Source organism: Crocuta crocuta, unplaced genomic scaffold (assembly GCF_008692635.1).
Source record: "Crocuta crocuta isolate KB4526 unplaced genomic scaffold, BGI_CrCroc_1.0 scaffold1635, whole genome shotgun sequence".
Lineage (NCBI taxonomy): Eukaryota > Metazoa > Chordata > Mammalia > Carnivora > Hyaenidae > Crocuta > Crocuta crocuta.
In genome coordinates this window covers 170629-196262 of record NW_027528385.1, presented here as the reverse complement: position 1 = coordinate 196262, position 25634 = coordinate 170629, and the positions used below count along the sequence as shown (strand labels likewise).

Below are 25634 nucleotides of genomic sequence, written 5' to 3'. Positions count from 1 at the left end.
GCGGGGGGTGGGGGTGGGGGGGGAGAAGGGATCAAGTCAGGAAGGATTACTAAGGTAGGGAAAAAAAAATCGTTTTTGGGGATGTGTGTGTGCACGAGAGAACAGTTACAGTAACTTGTTTCTAAATGGAAATGCTAGAGAATAAAACATTTCCAGTGAAACCTTTCCTAGCAAGGTTAGATCATTCAGATGGACAAAAACCACTTAATTAAAAGCTATCAGGACATGAAGCTGTATTTAAATAGAAACTATCTCTCAACCAGGACTATATAGTTGGTACAGGACCAAGACCAAAATCTCAAAGTTGGCGATAGTTTTCGTACACTATGTTTTCCTTTGCCCAGCCAATTTCAAAATTACTTTCCTTTTGGTCGAAAAAAATGATAATCTTGGTGAGATCAAAGATAGCAATGGAACCATTTTCATGTATAATCAATCTGCCATGGTTACCTTGCAAACAGACTCATTTTTCCTGTCAAATATAATCGTCCCAAACGTCGAAAGAGTAATCAAAAACTTCAGGACACATTTTACATTAAAAAAAACACTTATCTCTATGTATGTTAAAGCAGTTTACTCTGGTTGCTTGAACTTCAACGTGTGGCCCATTTTTAAAGACTGTGTTTCGAGTGCAATCTCTCTTAGCAAATCAAACCAATACTGGGCCACAATCTATGCAACCATTATGCCAGTGATAGCCTTGAAACGTTAACTGAATTTGGATAATTCACTTGAATTCTAAGGAAACAGAAACCGCTCAGGGACCTACACTTCCAGTGCTTAGACCAACAATTCAAGAATGGGGCAAAAGTTAACGTCTGTGCCTCCTTTCCAACTGTAATGGGGACTCTGGGACTTTTGGGGGGTACCTGGACCCACAAGTCAGCATCACTGCATACACCGTCTTCTGACATGAAAGCAATGTCAAATATCCCTGCAAAACATGAGTGTGTGAAGCCACCCGTGTGAAATGAGGAAGAGCCACGTCCCCTGGGAGGCTCAAGTATCTCAGGACTGTTCTGATAAGATGGCTAAGTGCGGACGACAGAGATGGAAACAGCTGCCCAAGGAGAGTGGAGCAGGACACCGCCAACAGGAGCAGAGATCTCTCTTTTTATAAAGTTATTTTTTAAAAAGATTTATTTGTATATATTGAGAGAAAGAGAGCACAAGCAGGGGAGGGGCAGAGAGAGAGGGAGACACAGAATCAAACAGACTCCAGGCTCTGAGCTGTCAGCACAGAGCCCAACGTAGGTCTTGAACCCACGGACTGTGAGATCATGACCTGAGCTGAAGTTGGATGCTTTAGTGACTGAGCCACCCAGGTACCCCAAGGGAGCAGAGATCTTATTCATCCCATGTTTTCCCTGGAACTAAGACTTCCTTCTACCAGAATGGAATTGCATTTAGGCAGGTTACTCTATTTCTGGGTTTCAGTTGCAGGCAACAAAAATAAGTGACACTAAACAGAAATACGTTCCAGGGAAATAAACTAGAAAAGCAGCAAAAGGCAGGGAAAGTGAGGTTCTCGACAGCCAGTCCTAGCCTGTGCGTGTAAGGTCCCGGGTACCCGGAGCCCATGGGAAGAGTGGACACAGGAACGGGGGGCGTCGGCAGGGAGCAGCAGACCTTAACCACAGTGATTGCGGTTTTTCTTGTGTAGTCCTGGGACTAAATACCTTCTTCTCTGTTGTTAAAGAGTACTCAACTGTCACAGCATCCATTTCTCCTAAAATCTTAATTTATCTTCACTGCTTCAAGCGTGAGAGCACACATCTTTTTACAAATCCACACACAAATGTCTACTTCTTGGTATTTCTGTTTCTGTTCCACTTTCTCGCCAAAGATTTCAATTAGATACTGGGTCAGTAGCATGTAGATTTTTACTTTATTTAGCTGCATATACTGTACAGAGACATTATACACCTATAGACAATATAAATAAGATCTACACCCACACAACTCATATATGCGTGAATCTGTAATTTGCTTCAGTGTAAGATCACACACACACACCATACTCAGATACTTTGTAGTTCTGAAAACCTGAAAAATAATGACTTAAAAAGACATTTTGTATTCTATTGTTTTAGAGCTTAGAAAAAAGTTACGGCAATAAACTTTTTTTCCCCTGTAAATATTGGGATCTTTTTAGTTCCTGAGTCTAATTTTAAACGGGAACTGGACTGTAAAAATATCAAATTATAAACAAGCTTCTCATGTCTCTTGATGGTTGTGACCACATTTCACTCAGTAGTTCTAAAATGGGGTGGCGGGGGGACTCGAGGACCTATTTTCTTCCTCCAATTGTGTGACTTAGAGCGACAAAGGGCAAAATCATTTTTATTTAGTTCTTAACTACTAAAATCAATAAGAAGAGTAACACCTTTATTTATACTAGTTTATAAGTTATGACTTTGGAGTATGGACTTCAACCAAACTCCAGCTTGAGTATATCTTTAATGAGTCCAAACTTCCCAGAATAAGTCTCTCTAAATATTATCTTTGCTGGGTGTTAAGAGTAACTAAGACAACTCCTCTCGATGACTTATATGGCTTTAACTTTAACCTCAAAAATTCTATTACTCCCTTGGTGATGAGAGAGAGAGAAAGTCTGTGTGTGTGAGAGTGTGTGTGTGAACGAGAGAGAGAGAGAGAGGGAAAGAAGAAATAACAAACTTCTTTGAGTTCTCATAAATTATCTATTTAAATCATAAAAGTTACAATTTTAAAAAGGCGGGGGAAGGGAAGAAGAATAAATTAAGAAAGGACATGGCCACTAAAAAGCTTACGCTAGTTAATGCAGGGCCGACAAGGGCTTTGCTCTCCAGGTTTTATGAAGTCTACACTAGAGCTATTTCCTGGGCTGCCAAGTAATAAATAGCATCTGATTTCATTTTTTTACAGTGGTCTCATCTGTTCTGCTTCCTACAGAGAAGTAAAGGCTTCAACGACAAGATTTTACAAATGATCAGAGCCGTGTAGTAGTTGTCAGGCTTCATGCTATGTCACCCTCCCAGGGACCACGGGAGAACCAGGGAGTGACCATCCACCCTCACGACAACCAGCGTGGAGGGAGATGGGAAGCACACAGGAGTAGGGACAGAATCCATGGCAAGCAAGCAACAGAAGCAGACAACGTAAAGTTCTAACGCGGATCCTAAGACTTACAGTACCAGTCAAGACACCACAGTCAGTTAAGCGTCTGACTCTTGATTTTGGGTCAGGTCATGACCTCACAGTTGGGAGATCAAGCCCCTCACTGGGCTCTGTGCTGGGTGTGGAGCCTTCTTGGGATTCTTTCTCCCTCTCTCTCTGCCCAACCCCCACTCTCTCTCTCTCTCAAAAAAAGTTTAAAATGTTAAAACAAAAATAATTAGTTGTACCAACAAAGCAGCACTTGACCCGTGAGGGAGAAACTCCACCCTTCCCCTTCTGTTTTCTCACTCTTTTTTTTTAATTAAAAAAAATTTTTTTAATGTTTTTTTTTTTTTAAATTTTTAATGTTTTATTTATTTCTAGGAGAGAGAGAGAGACAGTGTGAGCAGGGAAGGGCAAGAGAGAGGGAGATACAGAATCTGAAACATGCTTCAGGCTCTGAGCTAGCTGTCAGCACAGAGCCCAACACGGGGCTCAAACCCAGGAAATGAGATCATGACCTGTGCTGAATTCGGATGCCTAACCGACTGAGCCACCCAGGTGCCCCACTGTTTTCTCACTCTTACAGGCAGAAGCACAGAATTACTTTCTGGTTAACATTTTAGGAGAAATGCTGTTTGATGACTGACTCTATGAATGGTTTCTGCTCAGAGAATTACAAGTTTTAAAGAAAGGCATTATGAGCATTTTTATACTCATCTTTCAATTTAATAAAAAAAAATTCCAAGTTATAATTATGAGAAAAAGAAAGAAAAACAGGGGTTTCTGCTAACATGAAAGTAGTTTGGGTCAATGACTACAACCGTAGCTCCTGTCATTGGCTCACCATGAAACACAAAAAAGAAAGGAAATTACATTTTAAGCATCTAAAGTTATGCATGCACACAAGGGATGTAAAAGCATTGCTTCATTAATCCTTCAAACGTTCCTCTGACCAATCAGAAATCCCATTTTATATCGGAGTCACCAGGTGCCCACAAAGCTAAGCAACATCCCTAGAGTCAAGGGAGAATCGGAGATCAGGTGTCCATGTGCTCTTCCCCACACACCTGGGTGCCCTGAATTTATATTTCAATACGTAATTTTACTGTCAAAGATACAGACATCTATACCTTCGGCAGTGAAGTTAGCTTCTTCACCCTCTTGTGCTGAAGCAAATATTACAATGAGCCGGCATGGCCACATGCATGGCCACGTGAATAGGTAAAGGAAGTAGTGTAGGATTACGAGTCAGCCTGGTATACAAAATGATGAACTTGTGAAAAATGCATGTATGTTGGGGAAAGCGTAGAAGGTCTAATGTGTGATGAACGAGGTAAGAGGGAAGTTAGGGGCAATGGGGGGGGCGGCAGCAGAATGCGAAGCGAGGGGTGATTCTGCTATGCGANAAGTAGTGTAGGATTACGAGTCAGCCTGGTATACAAAATGATGAACTTGTGAAAAATGCATGTATGTTGGGGAAAGCGTAGAAGGTCTAATGTGTGATGAACGAGGTAAGAGGGAAGTTAGGGGCAATGGGGGGGGGGGGCAGCAGAATGCGAAGCGAGGGGTGATTCTGCTATGCGGAATCCAAAGGGGAGCCCTTCCTCATACTCTTAGACAGACTTCTAAAGTCTCTATTTCAAGAAACCACATGTCTAGAATGGGGGAGAAACAGTGATGCTTCTTAGTACCCAATTTTCATTTCCTGTCTAATATGGATAGAGCTGAAGCCTGGAGAATGTCTGCTGGACGGCAGAGCTGCCTCCTCGCCTCTGCGTCGGGGCCACACTGCCTCCCCTGCCGGCCACAGTGTAGGCTTCTACAGGTAACCAAAAACGATGAGCACCTTGTCTCCTACACATGATGTTACTAAGCTGCCAGATTTTAAGTCAACACACAACGACAACTACTGCATGTACTGCTAGTGATAAGAATAAACAAAATATAGCAAGATTAGAGCAAGGCACGGGTCTTCCAACAGATTTTTTAAAGGAAAGGGAAAATACTTAGGAATAAGGTTTCTGATCATTTGACTGATGACTGTCTTTGTGACTCATGTTCTTTTTGTAGCTTGAGACTTATATCCAGGACAACATGAAGAAAGAAATGGTAGAGATACAACAGAATGCAGTACAGAACCAGACGGCTGTGATGATAGAAATAGGAACAAATTTACTGAATCAAACAGCGGAGCAAACACGGAAGTTAACAGATGTCGAAGCACAAGTAAGTAATGAAAGAGAAAACACATAATGGTCCAGCCAGTAACTGCTACCGAGAAATCATGTCGCATGGCTACTTAGTTAAAGACGGAGCAAGTGAAGAAAGCTTGAGTGCAGCAGAAAAAAAGATGAGTTGATAAGAAATCAACAATTTGTGGTTGGACAAGAATTTAAAATATGTTTTCACTTTTAATGCTGAGGTTAAATTACATTTTTTTTCTACTAAGGGCATTCAAATCATTTCATATGATGCATACTTGACAACTATAAGATAAATTCTCCTCTGCCTTGCTGGGATCTTCTGGACTCTTGATAAGTCCTCAACGTTTCATTTAAGAACTGAAAAGCACTGGGGCGCCTGGGAGGCTCAGTCAGTTGAGCATCTGGGTGAATTTGGCTTGGGTCATGATCTTACAGTTGAGGGATTGAGCCTCAGGCTAGGCTCTGTCCTGATAGTGGGTATCCTGCTTGGGATTCTCTCTCTCCTTCTCCTTCTCTGTCCCCCAAACTCACTCACTCTCTCTCAAAATAAATAAATAAATGTTAAAAAAATGAGNGAGGGGGGGGGGGAGGGAGACAGAGAGAGGGAGATAGAAAGGCGGGGCAGAGAGAGGGAAAAAGAGAACCTCAAACAGGCTCCACACTATCAAAGTGGAGCCTGACATGGGGCTCAAACTCACACACCCAACCAGGAGATCATGACCTGAACTGAAATCAAGAGTGGGACACTTAACCAACTGAGCCACCCAAGTGACCCAAGTGACTTTGTTCTTAAATCTAACTTTCAAGATAAAACCAAATCTCAAAGAACTGTTAAAGCCTTTGTGGAATGAGTTTATCGACAAAGAAGCAAAGAGTTTACAAGCAGCAGCACCTCCGGCACAGAGGGCTGAGACATCAGCATGAAGCCTTGAGCTCTCTGATGCCTCTGCTCTGTCATCGCCTGGGTGAACGAACCTGAACATGGCCTCGGCAGTTTAGCTACCAAGTGAGGGCTGGGTCCTGCGACTGGCTTCTAAGTTCCCTTTTAGCTATCAGATTTTATGCGCTGCTGATTAATTGCAGCAGGAAAGAAAAATACAAAAATAACAAAAGATCAAGGGCAGGACACTGAACATCAGAACATTAAAACAAAATTCATCCAGAGTCTGGCCAAATGACATACAACCTGTGACCGAGTTAGAATAGTCCAGGTAGGAGAGGCGCCTGGGTGGTTCGGTCGGTTAAGTNTGCTAAAAAAAAAAAAAAAAGAGTAGATTTAATAGTAAACACTTTCTGTGATGCATTATTTCTATATGCTACTTCAGCTGAAAGAGATGCCAGACATTAGACAGAAGGGGACACCGGGTAAGAGAGAGTGTAAGCCTCCCAACTGTAATAAGATCACATCTAGAACAGTGCAGGCATTCTTTCCTTGTCTCCTTAAGAACTGTTGGATAAAACAGGGACAACAGTAGGAAGTGGTAGGAGAATAAAATATTTTCATCTGAGGATAGAATAAGGAGTTACTTCTTTACTGCCTCTTTCCACAATATTAAAACAGTGTAGGAAAAATAGATGTATCACAAGATGGATTCACAAGGTATGAAAATTGTAATCCCAAGAGGTGATACAAGTTAAAAATGTAAAGACAAAAATTTTACTGTAAATGTATCAATACAGCAATATATCTGTAGTTAATTTTTAAAATAAATTAGTAATGCTTAAGTCACAGCCCTCACCTTTGGATAGTAAAGCTAGTGGGAAATCAAACTCATTTAAAAAAAATCTGTTGAGTAAATATTTCTTATATTTTCCGATAATGGTAATAAAGTGTAAGACATAAAGCAATGATTTCTTTTCTTTTTTTAATGTTTTTATTTATTTTTGGGAGACAGAGAGAGAGAGAGAAAGAGAGAGAGAGAGAGAGGCAGAGCATGAGTGGGGGAGGCAGAGAGAGAGGGAGACACAGAATCCAAAGCAGGATCCAGCTGTCAGCACAGAGCCTAATGTGGGGCTCAAATCCACGAACCATGAGATCATGACCTGAGCCAAAGACTGACCAAGTGAGACGCCCAGGCCCCCCAATAAAGCAATGATTTAAACTTTTGCTACATCCTGTGTAAGTCAGTCTTTCTAGTTTTTACTGGGGTTTGGTTGGGTCACATGATTTTTAAAACATCAATTGTGAAACCAGGTATCATATGATCTATGATAACATGAAAATGGGAAGATGACTGGAAGGAAATCAGCCTATAATGTCCAACTAAACACATTAAAATACCTGAACCTAGAAAAGGGACCAAATTATGCACCAAACCTACTTAAGGCATTTGTGGAGCAATTACTGTGTGAAACAGGTTTATATCCAAACCTAAAATTTTCTGACTAGAAGATTCTTCTAGTCTGTCAGACTCAAGCTACTGAACTGGACAGTGAGGGACAGGGAGGGATCAGAGGTCTTATAGGCAGGAGACAACCACCTGACCTGGACAGACAGTCACCTGTGCTGGAGGCCTTTGGAAAAGTGATGGAAAAACATCACAGTTGATCCCCAGTCAGTCAGGACCTATATGTGCTCCTTCCAACCTCTGGCCCATTGTGCTTGGTGCATAGCCCTTAGTAAGTAAATAAAGGACCCAAGTTTTCAGTTCCTTTTAGAAATAACTGACATAGAATATTTGGGCCCAAAGAAGATGTAGGCCAAATCTATACTGCAGGTGTTAATATTAAAACCCAACCTCTATGCTGGCCGATGCCGTCATTCATTCAACAAGAATGAGTTCATGGAATGAACTCATCCAGCTCTGACCAAGGACAGGACTGTCCCTAAAGCTGCCCGGTGGGACCAGGCCAAGCCTTTTATGAATGACACAGACCCTGGGCAAACAATGGTTCTCTCAAGGACCCTTATTCCTGGGCAACAATTCTACCTTCCACTTACACGTGATGTCACATCCTGAATAACCAAGACCCAGAGGATGTGAGTAACAGGTTCTTCCTGATAGAAGGTAGCCGAACGCCAAAGAATTCATCCTTAAAGCTGCTGGAACACAATAGGAACAGAGATAGTGCATTTGGTGTATGCCAGAGGGGCCCGCAGAGCAAAACTGAGTTCCCACTGCGTAGCGATGCATTACTGTTCTCCAATTGGCTGATATGATTTTTAAACTTAAAAAGAAAGAGGAGAGAAGTGGAAAAGAAAAAAATAAAAGGCTAACCAAGTGAATACAAAGTAGGAAATACTGGGCTAAAAATGAACTATATTTTTATAGAATAGAAGCACGTGACTTCTAATCATGTCATCTACTGACAAATAAGAGAACTGTATTTCATTTTGAGCAGAGGCAAAACCTTTTCCATTTATCAACAACTTCTAAATAGAACCGTTTTATACTCCCACTTGGCTCACTGTGTGAAAAGAAATGCTAAAACATGACAGGACAAGAAGAACGGCATTGTATTATTTGACACAAATACTACTGTCCAGAACTATTAAACGCTTTCCAAAAAAAGACATGGTTAAAAAAACACACACACACACAGAAAAAAAAAAAAAAAAAAACACACTCTGAGGCAATCCAGGAACTTCAAGGCTTTTCTGAACATGAAGAATGTGCCAAAATAAGATAGCTGGGTCAATAGAAAATGCTTTAGTTATGTTTTCCTATAATTTGGCTGACTTAATCATAAGGAAGTTATATGTAACTTTAAAAATGACAAACAGGAATTTTATTTTGTTACATTTAGGTATTAAATCAGACAACAAGACTTGAACTTCAGCTTCTGGAACATTCCCTTTCCACCAGCAAATTGGAAAAACAGATTTTGGACCAGACCAGTGAAATAAACAAATTACAAGATAAGAACAGGTAATAAAAACACACAAATTTATAATCCAGAATTGCATGTTTCCTAGATCTGAAAGCCTATTTTCATGTGACCATTAATTATAAGCATAGCTTCCAAAATGCCCGATTTCTTAATGCATAGGGTCAGGATCGGACACCTTGTGATGGGAAGGTAGTGAGAGGCTTTGGGGAAAAGTACAGAAGTGGCTATACCTTCTAACCCAGTCTTCAATTTTTTTCATTCTCTGGCCCCTTAAAGATTCTCCTCTAGTCACCCTCCAAGCTCTGCCTTAATACTGCCCGAGTTAAACCCTGACAAAATGCTGCCAAAGTCTCGGAGTCAGAGTAACACTGGCCCAGGTTTTTACCTTAGCCTCTAGGAATCTCATTGCTTCCAATGCAAAATGACCCACCGCAGGAAAACCACACTTACGCTGTCAACAAGGCACATTTCGTGGTGCAATAGTTACTCTTAAAACATATGATAAAGTAAAAATGGAACTCATTAACAAATAGTATGTCAATATTTAAATAAGATCTAGAAAGCTCCCAAGAACGCCAATACAAAAACAAACTTTGGGTGATCACTGGGGACTGTTTTCAAAGGTTTATTGCAGTCGGGAATAAATGAGGATACTTTTGTCTAACAACTTGTTTCTAAGCAAGATGTGCATATGACATGGAGAATGGTCGGACAATAATATACTCTATTTTACAGCTAAATAATCTCAAGCAAATAATTCTTTTTTCTTACCCCAAAATGAGGATAAACGTATTGTCTTACAATCCGTCTTTCCTGTTAATCAAGTGTTCAGGTGAAATAATTCTTTCTGTTCTTTGGGTAACAAGTTTAACTCACTAATGATTTAGAATTTTGAGGAGCAAATAGCTTTCTTGGTTTTTTTTATTCTTTTGCAAATAGATTTTTTAATTCAAATTATTTTCTTTAGTGTTTCAATTGTTTTCTTCTGCAAAGTAAAAACTAAAAGTTTGAGGCCAATCACTGAGATACAATAATCTAATGTCACTTTCTTAAAATGGTCTTATTTAATAATGTTCTCTTTTATTTAATGAAGTTGTAGTGACAGGAAGATATGGGAGCTGAATGATGACTTTGGTTGCTTGCCAAAACAATACAGGCTGGGAGATATCTAGGTTTTGTCTAGTCTGTTGAATGCACCCTGGTATTCAACACTGTCCCCTCCTTATGTTTCTAACTGAGTAAGCCGAAATGCTAAAACTATCAGTTAAGTATGTCAGTTATGTTGCCTGAGTATCATCTTTGTAAATATTTGCCAAATCATACTGCCTTTTGCCTCGAGAAGTAACACTTGTATTCCTGAGTTCAGACACACTGCTTAATGTTTTCACTTACTACAAGGAAACTTCATTACCCACAGTCAGCTGGAATTGCTTTGAAATACAATCAACAACTTTCCCTACATCCTTTGATCATCATGATTTGGGGACATGTCTCTGCATGTCAAATCTTTGCAGTGTATAAAACAGTGATCCCAACTGTCCCGTGGCTCGTTGTACCTTCTGATTATTCTTGCCTCTGTGATCCTTCAACTTTTTTTTCACTTAAATCTTTCACATTTTCCCCCAGTTGAATCTACATGGACCAGTAGTACACTTTTCTAGCACTTGGAGTTTAGTTTTATACGACATTAAACTTAAACATCACATTTCCTCCATAAAACCACCATGTGAAACACAGCTGACACACTGACACTGCCCATCGCTAATGACAGCAGCGCGCCTCAGCCCGGGCTGCAGGCCTCTCACTCACACAGGAGTCGCACACGCACTGTTTCTGAATGGCCTGCCCACATATAGATCCTGAGAGGGATAGCTTTTTATCAGACCTGTCATGAAAACCATCGTAACAACTCTATACCTGCGGGAAGAGTCATCTTTTCAGGAGCTGCAGAAGTCACAGCCTCTTTTGCCGCAAATACGAAATGACAATAATGTTTCCATTGATGATGGCAAATAAACAAAAATAAGGAAACCGTGCAGATGATTTTTTGTCTCTCGGTGAGGTTGGCATGCTTTGTTTTCAGGCACCTTACATTTTGACTAGCCTAGGATTTCACTTGCAAGAACATTATTACAAATACATGTGCCAAACCATTTCTTTAAATTACTTTCAATGTTTCCCTGGAAGTGCAACCGTTTTCTTCATGGAATAGTTTCAAGTGAAGTCAGTCCTGATCAGGATCAATGATTTTCTGAAAATTGCCACTATACCATTTTTCAGTGAAGGCTGAAAATTACTATGTATTTTTCACCTTATCATTCTTTATTTTTTTTTTCTTTTAAAAATAAACAATTCATTTAGGTGCTAATTGTACCAGCTCGATTGTGATTATTGTTACGGTGAATACTGTTACTGAAAAGCGCTGCCTGCATCCTTACTGCCCCCTTCTGAAGAGAGGCAATAAAAATTCATAAAAGAAACAGGATTCAGCCTTGGCATTTCTGCCTACACAGGGTATTTCCTCACACTCCTCACCTGCCCATGAGTTATGTTAATAGGAAGATCAGCTGTTCCTAAATCCAACTTTTATGGTGATGATCAAATTGATTATCCTGTACTAGAAAATGAAACACCACGCTACTGAGCACCGTGCTAAATGCTGCATGTGATCCCCACACTGCTCCATCTCTTCCTGCCACCACTCTTCACTCAAGGCCTCCGTATCGGCTACAATGCGGGGCGTTTTTGCCATGACCTTACCCTCTATTCTCATCTATTTTATCCTATTTTATTAATTCACTCTCATTAAATAAATGCTGATTGTGACTCATTAAGTGGATCTCACAAGCCAATAAAGGGTCCCCATCTGCATTTTGCAAAGTGTTGCTCTAGAACACGATCTGAGACTCCTTACAGATTTAAATGAGATGATGTGTGCTTCTGTGCTCATCACATGGCCCTGCTCTCAGAGGCAGGGTGGTTTGGGGTGACCTGATGCTCGGCTAAATTCAATACATGCTTGTACTGTTAATCCTGAAGATTAACTATTTTAGATCAGGGTGTCATGGCCCTCTGGGGTTATATTGGTATAGGTTTGGGAGAAAGAAACTAATTTTTAAAAAAATAAATATTCGTCGTGGACTGTTCACACTTTCATTCACACTCTGGAACATAGGATTGTCCCATCTTTCTCTTATACCTCGTCACAGAGTACTAAAGGCAACAAAAGACAGCTGGATAATAAATTTCAAGCAATGTCATTTTGAAGGCAGTATATGTTAGTAATTTAAAAATGCCCCATTTATTTTATGTTCAATGTCTAGGTCAAGCCTCATAGGAATGCTTCCAAAGTGTTATCACCGATAATAATGATGGTACTAGAAGTTTTTTTTTTTTTTTTTTGGTTGGAAACAGAAAAACCTTATGCATTTATTATTTTTTAATATTTACTTAATTTTAGAGAGAGACAGAGAGCATGAGTGGGGGAAGGGCAGAGTCAGAGAGTAAGTGAGAGGATCCCAAGCAGGCTCTGTGCTGTCAGCATCGAGCCTGACACAGGGCTCCATCTCATGAACTGTGAGATCATGACCTGAGCCAACATGAATCTTCACCAACTGAGCCACCCATGCACCCCTTATGCATTTATTTTTAGGTTAACTTCTTCTTCAAGTAAGTCATCTTAGTTTTTAAATTAATAAAGTGATACACTATTAAAAGAATAAGTTAGCTGATACCAAGAAAAATAATGAGAAATACTTTTAAAATAGATAGGAGAACACTGATGAAGTATAAATAAAGTGCAAATCAGTGCATTACAGGAGATGCTTATTTTTTGACTTGGTATATTGACAATGCTTGCTGTCATGTACCGATTTACAATGACTTGGCTGGGATGAACTGAAGACCTCCCATTGAATCTCTAATAATAGTTATACTGATAGTTACTGCTTATAGGTAAGACCTTTAATGGGTAGTCAGTCTCGTGGCTGAGTAATGTTCCTTACAGAATTAAAGATTCAGAAAATGATACTTCCCTCAAAAAGATATAGCAGACTTACAGATTATTTGAACTAGGAGGGACCTCAGAGATCTCTATCTAATCTACTGCTATCATTTTAGATAGGACGTTATTTCTGCAGGTGGATATTCATTTAGATAGATATACACCTGAGAAGCAGACAGGGAACGGCCTGACCCAGGTGACACAGGCAGTCACAGGCAGAAGTGAGGCTCTCAGCCTGGGCTTTCCACTCACCCTTCCGCTTGGCCCCATGTGGTACCAACACCAAGGCTGCCTTCTCATTGTCCACAATTCCCTTCAGCAAAACCATGGTCTTCAAACGCACTCCATACGATAACTTCTAATTATGGACCTTACATTTTGTCAGGGTATTTTATCCTCATATCTGTGTCACATCTACTTATCTAGAGTTCTCAGCAAGTCTGAGAGCTTCTTCAGGGCTGTGGCAATGCCTTTAACAACTTAACAGGGTGCCCTGGAGAAGCAGAAATTCAATAAATATTAAAGACTGTTTCAGAATTACAAAACTGAGGTGCACCTCAGTTGCTGAGTCGATTAAATGTCCAACTTCAGCTCAGGTCATGATCTTGCAGTTTGTCAGTTTGAGCTCTGTGTGGGGCTCTGTGCTGACAGCTCACAGCCTGGAGCCTGCTTCGGGTTCTGTGTCTCCCTCTATCTCCGCCCCTCCCCTACTTGCACTGTTTCTGTCTCTTGAAAGTAAATAAATATTATGGAAAAAAAAAAAAAGGATTTACCAAACTGACTCAATGTTTATAAAGCAATCAGAAAACCCTTCACTAAACTAACAATTATTTCCTTTTACAAGCTTCCTGGAAAAGAAAGTACTAGACATGGAAGACAAGCATATAGTTCAACTACAGTCAATAAAAGAAGAGAAAGATCAGCTCCAAGTATTAGTATCCAAGCAAAATTCCATCATTGAAGAACTAGAAAAACAACTGGTCACTGCCACGGTGAACAGCTCAGTTCTCCAAAAGCAGCAACATGATCTGATGGAGACAGTTCATAATTTATTGACTATGATATCATCAAACTGTAAGTCAAGTTTACATATCATCTTCTCTTCAGTTTTAATTGCATTTATTAAGTGAAACTCAAAATCCTAAAAAATTCTCTTTCATATGAAAGCTTTACACGATCTTAATACAGAGCCAATTAAAAAGGAGGAGGAAGTAATTCTACTCCTGAATATTTATCCAAAGACCAAGAAAACACTAATCTGAAAAGATACATGCACCCCTATGTTTACTCCAGCATTATCTACAATAGCCAAATGATGGAGAAATATAAATATATATTATATATTCCATATATATATATATATAATGGAAGATTACTCAGCCATAAAAAAGAATGAAATCTTTCCATTTGTAACAACATGGAACGCCTTAGAGAGTATTATGCTAAGTGAAATAAGTCAGTCAGAGAAAGACAAGTACCATATGATCTCACTCATACATGGAATGTAAGAAACAACACAAATGAACAAAGGGAAAAAAAAGAAAGAGACAGACAACCAAAACATAGACTCTTAACTAGAGAGAACAAACCAATGGTTATCAGAGGGAAGTTGGGTGAGGGGATGAGGAAAGCAGGCAATGGAGACTGAAGAGCAAACCCATCATGATGAGCTGAGTCATGTATAGAACTGCTGAATCACTATGATGCACACCTGAAACTATTGTAACACTGTATGTTAACGGTACTGGACTTAAAATTTTTAAAAATGCTGTTCAGGAAGGAAAAATAAAAATAGAATAAAAACAAGGAAGAAGAGGAGAGAGGGAATACATATTTATACTGATTAATTATTGTGAGGCAAAATGTCCCAAACATGACTGCTGGGCTCAGAGAGCCTACTCTAAGTTAGTTCCATTATTACCTAGTTGTATGAGGCTGGACAAGTTACTAATCCACAGGAGACTTTATTTTTAAGTGGGAAAAGCACATCCAAACCCAGAGGACTGTTGTGAAGCTTGAATCAATGCTTGCATTGACTGGCATCAAACTGGCACTCAAGAAATGTCAGCCCATCCTTAGTTATGTTTTGCCTACATTATTGTTGTTTTACCTTTCAATCTCTCTTGGATATTAGAGGAGAAAAAGGAGGCATTTTCAGTCATTAATTAGAAATATGACACATAATCTGTGTGGTATTTTCATTTTAAGTCTTCTTCTTAAACAAATTCAGTCTAGTTCTTACTGTGGTTTATTTCCTAATGTCTTTTAAAGTTGTATTCTCTTGACACAGATGCATTTTACATCGCGTGAAGATATTCTCCACTTTCATAAGAAATATGTTCTCACATTGTCCTCAGGTCATGTAGTTGTGCCAACTTTAGTAGAAACACTTAAACAAGGTTTCTTCTTCCACAAGGAACACACAGAAATAGCACTATCTTGATGCTGAATGGCAGGATAGACCCCGGAGGACCAGCTCACAGGAGGTGCCTCCCAGCTAGAGTTTCGCTCTCTTATAACTGGGGAAATTCAGTTTTTCACCTTCACAGAAAAGGAAAAGATAATCATCTGGTATTTGGTGGGAGCAAGATAACGTGAGGTGTTAGCTCTGATGAGCCCAAGTAGAGAAAACCCTGCAGCTCACATCCCGCAGAAGTCATGAGCACAGGAGAGACAGAGTAGCAGAAAAGGCTTTCCTTTCCCCTTGTGTCGCTAGCTGAAGCGAAGGTAGAGACTGTCTACCTGTGATTCCAACCCGCATTCCAGTCCAGACACCTATGCTTTTGTAGGTCTCTAGAATTACTATAAATACCCGCAAGGACTCTCTCTTTCTCTCTCTCGCACACACGCACACATACACATACACGTTTTTTTTTCTAATGGCAAAAAAGGGTGGGAAATCTAAATGCTGAGAGCAGAGTAAAAATTTGAAGGAATTTCATAAGACTAGGATTTTGTCTTAGAGTAAGAATTTCAAAAACATAGATACCTTAATGGTAGGCTCCGCTTGAACATAAACCATTGTGGGACAGTGGCTAAAAGTCCGAAGAATATATTGGATAAGAATCCTAAAGAAATATATCAAGACTTGGCCTCAGACTTTAAAAAAAACAAAAAGGAAAAAAATATATATCCACAGCCAGGAAAGGATAATGGTTAATGGGATATGCCACAGCCACTGTAGACGTGCCACTATTTTTAGGTATGCTCTTGTTTTATTCTTTTGCAGTAATTTTATGTGATACTAGTCAGGATGGAAGATTTTTTTTTAAAGTAGTTGTTTATTACATTTAATTGCAAAGTACTTACATGTACTTGAGGATTAAATAAAAACAAGTATCAGTTACTGGTAACAATCTTCAAGAATTAATGTAGAGCAGGGTGAAGGAGTAATTTTTTTGGAAAGGATAAGAACTGGTATGTCCCTCTTACTTATTATAAGAATTCAAATGTAATAAAACTTACTACTGAGTGTATCTCAAAGTAATAAACTTTTATCTTTTCATGAACTCCCTTTAAATGTTTTCCTATTTTTTTTTTTTTTTAAAGCAGCCAAGAACTCCTTCAGCGCTAAGGAAGAAGCAGTTGTTTTCAGAGACTGTGCGGAAGCATTCAAGTCAGGGAGGACAAAGAACGGCGTCTACACGCTGGTGTTCCCTAACTCCACCGAGGAGATAAAGGTATGTTGTGGGCCTCCTGTTTTCAAGTCCCTGGCCAGAAACAGCTTCTTCTAGAAGCCGAGGAAGTGCAAGATACAGTTCACACACCCAGACCCTTTGCTGCTTGGCAAAGCCAAGCCACTAACACACACAGGGCGTCTGCCTCACACCAGGTACTTGCCGAGGGCTCCAAGCGCAGTCACTGCGTACAGATACCGACCGTGCACCTTGGTGAGGTAGAAATTTCTATCCTATTATGTAGGACACACATCTCTCTCTCATATTCTCCTTGTATTTAACTTAATCATTGCACCGTGAGTTGTTTTCCTTAAAGCGTCAGACTCGCTTCATTCATTGTAAAGAAATTATCTTCTAGATACTAGAGTTCAAATAACCAAATAGTTTGTCTATCACTATTTATTTCAAGTAGCAATGGTATTCCATCAGAAAGGAAAGAAAAGAAAGAAAAGAAAGAAAAGAAAAGAAAAGAAAGGAAAAGAAAAGAAAAAAGAAAAGAAAAGAAAAGAAAAGAAAAGAAAAGAAAAGAAAAGAAAAGAAAAGAAAGGAAGGAAGGAAGGCAGGCAGGCAGGCAGGCAGGCAGGCAGGCAGGCAGGCAGGCAGGAAGGAAGGAAGGAAGGAAGACAGACTGACTCACTTAAGTCACAACTAAAACAGCCACAAGAGCTTTGCTCTGAAACAGGCACGGTACCGGGATTTGCAGAAGGGATTCACAGATGTCCCGCACTCCAGCACACAGCTCGTGAAAAGATGTGCATTCAGCAGGAGAGGCTCAAATAAATGGGACAGTCATGACTGCTTTGCTAAGGATGTCCCGAGGTGAAACCACCTTCGTTTCTTCCCAACTGTGAGTGTGCAACTTAAGAATGTCGTGACTCAATACAGTGTGCACTACTCCCTCGATCCATCCCAGGGTGTGGGCAGATCCCCCTCAACCCCAGAGATTCTGCACCCTCAGTGCAAACACTGTCACACTTTAAAGGCCAAAAGCCATCTTAGTTCATTATGGAAACAGTTTCAGCCTTGGGAATCGCTGCAAGGGCCTCTGCGCCGCGTGGATGGCTGAGGAAGGCGAGCCTTCCCCCGTCTAATGTAGGCTGCAAGACTTAAAGCATATGCCACCGAAGAGAGGGGCTCATTTTCTTCTCAGGTATTTAGAGTTTCTTTCAAGGCATAAGCCCAATTACTTTGTGGAAAGTAAACCAACAACCAGAACGTTTCATCAGGAAAAGGATATAGCTAAACTCGCTTCTTGGTTATCCTGGATTACTCAGGGAGCGCGGCTCCTGAAGTTGCTTTGGGAGACACTGAGCTTCAGATGAGGGGAAAAAGAATCACACCCCCAAGGAATATTTCAGTGTGGCTTCTCCTAGACGTTTGATAAGTTAAAATAATATTACATGAGAGTCAGTGTGAAGTCTAATATAATGATCGGACGACTAGATATATTAAATGATTATACATATGCTTGCATCTAGTTGGAACAGCTATATGCTGACCCAATGTAAACACTTCTAAAGAAGGCCATTGATACTGTAACCATATGGAAATTGTAGAGGCTCCTGGAAGTTTACCTCTTTGAACTGAGTATTATGCTCGGTATTTAAAATGCTAATAAAGAAAAACACTTTCAGAATTTAAGCATTAAGGGTTTAAAGACAGAGAATTTGAAACAGTAACATATACTTTGATTACGAATTTAAAAGATAAATATTGTGCTATTCAAGATAATACTTTCCAAAGAAAATCTAATTCATCCATGCTGCTTTAAATCAACCTTGGAAATCAGTGAATGTTCCCCGTGTCCTAGAAGCAGCATATTAGCGGCAAGAAAAACAAAACATAAACAGTCTGCTGCAGATGAGACAGGAAGGAACAGATCCTGCGCGATGGCCCTCCATCCCCTTTGCGCGGTGGTCTTCATAACAGTTTCTGGGAACAGAATGCCTATCACCGGATGTTGGTCTCTTCTTGGTCTAGAGCAAATGGGCACAGGAGTGGCTATGGGAGGGGAAGTCAGGATATCGTGCAAGGTGGATGCCTGGCAAATCTAGGGGGCAATCTCCCATGACGCCCATACTGCTCTGGAAAGGTCCTCCTGACGCATAGCCACGTTCCCGCCCCAGGACGCTCGGTCAACCCAACGTCCTAACTGGAGCGTTCTACGGCAAGATGAAAATATATAGTACTGTGGGGGCGACATGAGGCTCAGGTCGTGGTTGGAAACATTAGGATTTATATTTCTTTCAAACATTTGCAGTAAAAGTAACTCATTTACACAGCAGGGAACAACAATCTTATAAACCTCAATCTTCAAGTCTATAAAATAAATGCTCCAGATTAAGTTACCTCTAGATTCCCTTCCAGACTTGAGCCTCCTTAACTCACAACTTGATCCAGGGAGAGAGAGTCTGAGAGGCTTGAGTTTAAATTCTGGCTCTGCCAATTTGTGCCTCTGGGCAAGTCATTTACCCTGTGTGAGGTCCCAGTTTCCCAATCTGTGATGTCATGATGTAACCCCAGACTTCTAGAACCTTCTAAAGGTTCTGAGATGACAGTGGAGATCTGGCACTGAGGACAGGACTTGGCACTTAACCATCAATTCAATAAACAGGAATTGTTTACCCTTCGGACTGCTCCCCAAAGACTCTGAGACAATTTCTCTGCATGACAGGGTAGTCGTTTTTGCCCTGTTTCTTCTAATTCAGGAAAAGAATGTTCAGCAGATCTCTGGGCTGACCTTTTCCAAAAGGGCCCAAATATTTCAACTTTATTTTTGAAAAATCCATTAGGTTTCTGCAAACTATAAAAACTGCACCAGAGGGATTTGAATATGCTTTTGCTGGTCAGAGGCCTAATAACCGCCTTCTCTAAATTCCACAGGGTACCTGTCCCCTAGTGCTTATCTGTGTGTTTGCAGTTTCATCAGTCATTCCCTACGGCCTCCGAGCCGAAGCAGGACATTTAAATCAAGCATTATTTGTTGATAGACTTTAAAGCAAGATGTCAGGTCCCTGAACCATGCAGTAGTGTGCTAACCAAAAGTACTAGCTGCCCTCAGGTTTGCTGTGGCTGAAGTGGTAAGGTCTTGGGCATTCTCTGAAGACTTCTGCTTTCCTGATCCTGAGATAATCGACGACTTCATCATTTTCGCTCTGTGCCCTCTGGCCACGTGGACAACTCTCTTTGAAAACCATCTTCCTCTGAAAGTTTCACAACTCAATTAACCATAATACTTCAGCTTCTATGAGCTCTCTGTTCTTTTTTCTTTTTAATCGGGAGGACATATTAAGGAAATGCTCTCATCATCTCGTCATTGTCCCATGTGGAGTGAAAGATTAGGGCGGCCCCACCCATTTTCAGGTGGGCAGTGATTCTCGGCCAATCTGGACTCTGATTTTCATACAAAAATGAACTTCTTCTCTAAGTATCAGTGACTTCATAATGGTGATTTTGACAGCAAAGAATCAAACATTCTTGGAACAAGGATAGGCTCGCTCCAAACCATATCCGGTCTTTCCACCCACCAGCATGCCATTTAGGATACAGAGGAAGTAACTTCTCCGTACACACACGACTCCTCAAACCAATATAGCTTATTCAGCTAGTTTACCATACTGACTTTTTTTAGAAGATGCTGAGAGAAGTGAGCAGTAGGGACCACTGGGTGGACCATGGGCAAATAAGAGGCATTATTATTCATGAACTGATTTCAACTTCGAGCTGTGTTGAGGGACATCTGGCCTCTTAACAAGAGAGTCAAGTTACTGTTCTCGGCTGCATGGTATGGTAGAAAAAAACAGTACAGAACGAGGAATTGGAGACCTTATTCAAGTCCTGTATTACACGTAATAGTGGATGAGTCCGGTCAAGTTAATCTAACTTTACCAATTATTTTCTCCTTTCAAAAATGTATCATTATAGTATCACAGCAAAATGACTTTAGGACTGTAGATAATATATGCCAAGTATCAAGTACGGTACTTGGAACAGAGTGGAATATTGCAATGGTCACAAGATAATTAACAATAATAATATACCAATACAGGGAGATAATAAGGGGTTACTTTAAGCAGATCAGTTTTATCTATCTGGTTAATTAAAAATGGGGAAATCATTTTATTCTTAATAAATGTAATTTTCTTTAATGGAACATATGTTTCCAAATAAAGGATCATCAGGGAAAGTTATATGGGCCAAAAGCTATATGCGCCATCCCCTTGGGGGGTTGGGAAGAACAGTGAGAAAAGTCTGCTGGGCCCCTGGGTGCCCAGGGGAGCTCTCTATATCATTAGGAACAAGGCATCGGGCAGGCCGCCGAAAATGAAAGGGGGCATCTCTGTGTGCTCTTGGTTCTCCTTTATCCCCCATTCTTTAGGATTTTAACTCACAAATGCAGAATTGTTGACATTTAAACCTACTCTGCCAACATTATCTCTACTATTTCCCAAAAAGACAAAGGAAAACAACAGGGGAAGACTATTTCTCATTGGCTTTGAACGTCGACTTTCATATTTACTACCTTGTATGCCACAGGAAAATTTATCTTAACCTTCTGGGAAAATTTTTCGTTCTACTATAATCTCATTATTTAAAAGTATTTATGTAATCTTATTTTCAGGGGTTTTTAATTTCATAATAAAACTCCAGCTGAGTGGAAACTGAGCATGCATGGTCCTAGCCCAAGAAGGAATTCTGTGTTCTGAACAAAGTTTAAACCCACCAAGCCAGTTTTAAAAGCAAAAATAAAAAAAAGCTTGGAAAAGAAATACCAAGGGCAGTGAGCAAAGTGCAGGGAAGCTTGAAGTCCTGATCTGTGGGTCAGAGCTGCCCAGCGACTCTCAGGTCCCTGTACACACTGGGTGCATGGGAGTCTCAGCTATCTCATACTGAGGGGTGAACTGAATTTTACCCCACGTGGAAGTAGCCTTCTAGCCCCAAAATGTAACACAACACGGGTCTTGGAAAGCCTACAGTGCAAAAATACCCCTAATACATAATGCTCTACAAAGCTGATAGGGACTGGCAACTACCACAGAGGTTCCTAGGGCTGCAAAGGTTCCTAGAGGCTGGAGCTGAGGTTTGGGGCCAAAATGCCAAGAAGTCCCATTCATAACAAATGTTTAAGAAACAGCGATCATTGGGTCAGCTGTTAGGGTAGGTCTTCAGCCTAGAACAGAGGAAAGTTATATTGTCATCAGCACTGAAATCATGTTGTACTACTGTTTATCTGCCATCAACATTTTCAATTCATGGTTTTTAACGTGCAATAAAACCTTGGATTGCAAGTAACTTCTTCTGCCAGTGTTCTACAAGATGAGCAAACATTTCTAATAAATTTTAACTTGATAAATGAACAATATCTTACAAGAAGAGTAGTACATAAGGGGAGCCTGGGTGGCTCCGATGGCTAAGCTTCCGACTTTGGCTCAGTTCATGAGTCTGAGCCCTGTGTAGGTCTCTGTAGTACCCGTAGTACGCGACGCAGAATGTCACATGATCACAACTGAGCCAATGGTGTGTGAAATTTGCTCTGATGTACAACTGCTCTGGATTACAAGCATGTTTCTGGAATGAATTATGCCCGTAAACCAAGGTTTTACTGTATTTAAAACCAGGGCGCCTGGGTGGCTCAGTCAGTTGAGTGTTTGACTGCAGCTCAGGTCATGACCATGTGGTTTGTGGGTTCAAGTCCTTTGTCAGGCTCTCTCCACTTCGAATCTTTGTTCTCCTTCTCTCTCTGCCCCCCTCCCTCCCCCCCCCGTTTGCGCTCTCTCTCCCAAAACTAAATAAACATTTAATGTATTCATAAAGATCTGCTTCTTGGAAGACCACAAAGATTGAGCCCAGGGAACCCTATCAGCACAAGTCAAGTCACATCATAGGTATTTCCGTCTGTCCTGTTTCTGTGAGTTCGGATGAAGACCTGAGTCACTGATGTTTCCCACTCAATGACTGTGCTCTTCCCACTGGCAGGCGTACTGCGACATGGAGACGGCTGGAGGTGGGTGGACCGTCATTCAGCGGCGTGAAGACGGCAGTGTTGATTTCCAGAGGACTTGGAACGAATACAAAGTGGTATGAATACTCTTCAAGCCAACTGAAAACAATTTTCTTTGTGAAAACTAACTTTCAAGATCTGCAGGACCTTCACCACAAATCTAAAACTAACCAATGACCGTTGACAATTTTTGTTATCAAAGGGTTCCCTTTAGCTGGTGCTTCAGTCTCCCCAGTTAACGAATGATCCTGTCAGTGTAATGTAAACTAGAGATCAAAACAAAGGCATGCAAGTGCGAGGCTTATTTTTAATGGCAGGCTCAGCATTTTTGGGGTAAGCCAACTGTTTTACAGAACTTCACGTCAATAACCTGTGCTGTTTATGCTCATGTTTCTACTGGTGATTCCCAAGTAGTTCTAATTACTCTAATACTAATTTTCTTCCAGTCGCAGCTTGGTTTCTTAAAGCAGACCTTTTAAAAATCTACTTTCTTGTCTGGAAGACCCCCAAATTTTCAGAATACAGGCAAGAATTTCTGCTGGATATCTGACAGTCACCCCGGGTTAAACTGATAGGCTATTGATTTCAAATACGAATTAAAAATAAATGAGGTGACTGAATTTTACAACTTGGATTACAGGGATTTGGGAACCCTTCCGGTGAACACTGGCTGGGAAATGAATTTGTTTTCCAAGTGACCAATCAACAGCCCTATGTGCTTAAAATACACCTTAAAGACTGGGAAGGGAACGAGGCGTACTCACTGTATGAACACTTCTCTCTCTCAAGTGAAGAATTCAATTACAGGTGAGTTATATATAACTGAAAGACATTAACAGATTTGCTGTGCCAGTATTCCAGAAAGGGAGAGCCCGACTGTATTAAGCAGGCTCTGAAGTACTCTGAGGATACCTTAAATGGAAAACGTCTCCTTTCTTAGAGTTCTATGCTGCCTTTCAATAAGTGTCCCTAGTTTTAAAATTCTAACTTCAGTTTTAACAACATGAGGGAGGCTTCATGAGGACAGCCTTCTGTTTGTTGCATCTGCTGTGTGTCCTCAAGGCCTAGATGAAGCCCGCCTGGCCGACAATGGGCATTGTTCCACAAACATCTGTAGACTATGGGAGTGTTGTGTCTGTATTATAAAATGTCATGCCAAGATCAGAACAGATGTATACCTAGGACTTTACTGTTTTCTTCCAAAAACGTTTTAACAGTGAAATCTATCTTTCTGGATCTTGAACACCCTCAACCGCTTCATTCTGTCCCCAAGTCAGGATGAGCTACCAAGTTTAAAAGTGGCAGAATGGGGTGGGAGGCTTAGTCGTGCAAACCCCTTTACTCTCTGCTACAGACACAGCTGATTCACAGCAGTTCCTTAGTGTTCACCTTGCCCCACGCATTTGGCGGCATTAATCTTGAATGTTCCAAGAAAAGCATGGGCATCCTTGACTCAGAATGTAGTTTCTGGCTCTCAAACACCGTGAGAGTGGAAGCGGAGAGCAGCAGAGGCACCGAGAGACCAGTGCCTGGCAAGCTGCTACCACAGCGGGTACAGCAAAGGCACATATCTGCATATGCTCTCATGGAAGGAGGTACCTAGAAACACACGTGCAATGCCAGGCAGAGAGCGGTGAGGTCGTGTGCCAGGTGGCACCGCGGGAACTGGTCTCAGAAGGCACAAGAGAACCGTCCAGTCACCGACATAGCCCTGAAGGGGTCTGAAAGGCCTAAGCACACACATCGTGAAAATGCATACGCTGAGGTCAGAAATAAAGTTCAACGGGAACGTCACGGAAAACAGTCATTCTGTGGTCTACAGTCCCACCTAGATCTCACTGATGCCCAACTCAGACCCTCTGCCCAACAGAAAATCCAAGATCTGAGCAGCTTGGAAAATAAACACGATTTCCAAGTCCTGGAGCTGGCCTCCCAGGGCAGGGTCGCAGTGAATAGCACAGGGAAACAACTAGGCTGAGTAGCTTGCCTGAACAGCTACCCGATGACCATATAACGTCTAGTGTGTGCTGCTTTATAAGCAGGGGGTCAAAATTCTGAAAACTCTGAACACAGCTAATGTACAGCTAGCACTGACATGACTTTTAAGAAGTCAGTGAAACAGACTCATCAAGTCTCATTAGAGAGAGAGCAGGGCTCTCTGGGAGGAGCAATGACTCAGATGGATGAAAAGATAGGTGTTTGGGCCCCACTGCAGCTCTAAGTCGACTCCAAAGAGATCAAAACGTCAATGAATTTTTAGACACGAGTGGTTGGTCACTGTTTTACCTCCAAGCTAAATATTTTCTCAACTGGCAACAGTTAGGAATCTACAACAGAGGAATTAAAAAAAAAAAAAAAGAAAGAAAAGAAAGAACCACGAAAATTAAGGATTAGACTGTTTACATAAGGACATTTTACAAAATGGGTCATTACCCTTGTATGCTGACATTATAAAAATATTTTAAACTGAGATGGTTCTTAACAGATATTTCCTTTAGAAATGCGATCAATTTTTGGATATGCCATTGAAAACAGCACACACTCACTCAAAGCTCACTTTAATTCACTTGGCCATATACGACAGACACTACATTGAAACAATTATCATCCTAGTAAAACATGTCAATGTGAGGAGTGAACTGTGATGTGGCTTGAATACTAACACAGGTGTCTCAGAATGCCACTGTCTAGAGCCGCTATAGCCACCTTCAAGAAGTCTTCCCCAAATGTTGGCAGACTGGAAAATAAATGTTATAAGGAAAGGTAAAATGCATCAA

At 40.8% G+C, this 25634-nt stretch overlaps 2 protein-coding genes across 3 annotated transcripts in view; one reads left to right on the top strand and one right to left on the bottom strand.

Annotated features, from left to right (window-relative positions):
- The window catches only part of MCPH1 (microcephalin 1), a 266985-nt gene that overhangs the window by 106815 nt on the left and 134536 nt on the right, over positions 1–25634 (bottom strand). The window lies entirely within an intron of this gene.
- Positions 1–25634, top strand: part of ANGPT2 (angiopoietin 2) — a 58417-nt gene that overhangs the window by 25635 nt on the left and 7148 nt on the right. The window contains exons 2-7 of one of the 2 annotated variants that reach the window (XM_077754239.1): positions 5212–5367; positions 9093–9214; positions 14024–14253; positions 16732–16859; positions 22833–22934; positions 23498–23664. In XM_077754239.1, coding sequence (XP_077610365.1) covers positions 5212–5367; positions 9093–9214; positions 14024–14253; positions 16732–16859; positions 22833–22934; positions 23498–23664 — 905 coding nt within the window. Of the gene's footprint in view, positions 1–5211; positions 5368–9092; positions 9215–14023; positions 14254–16728; positions 16860–22832; positions 22935–23497; positions 23665–25634 lie in introns of both variants that reach the window. The other variant, XM_077754238.1, reaches the window with a different exon arrangement.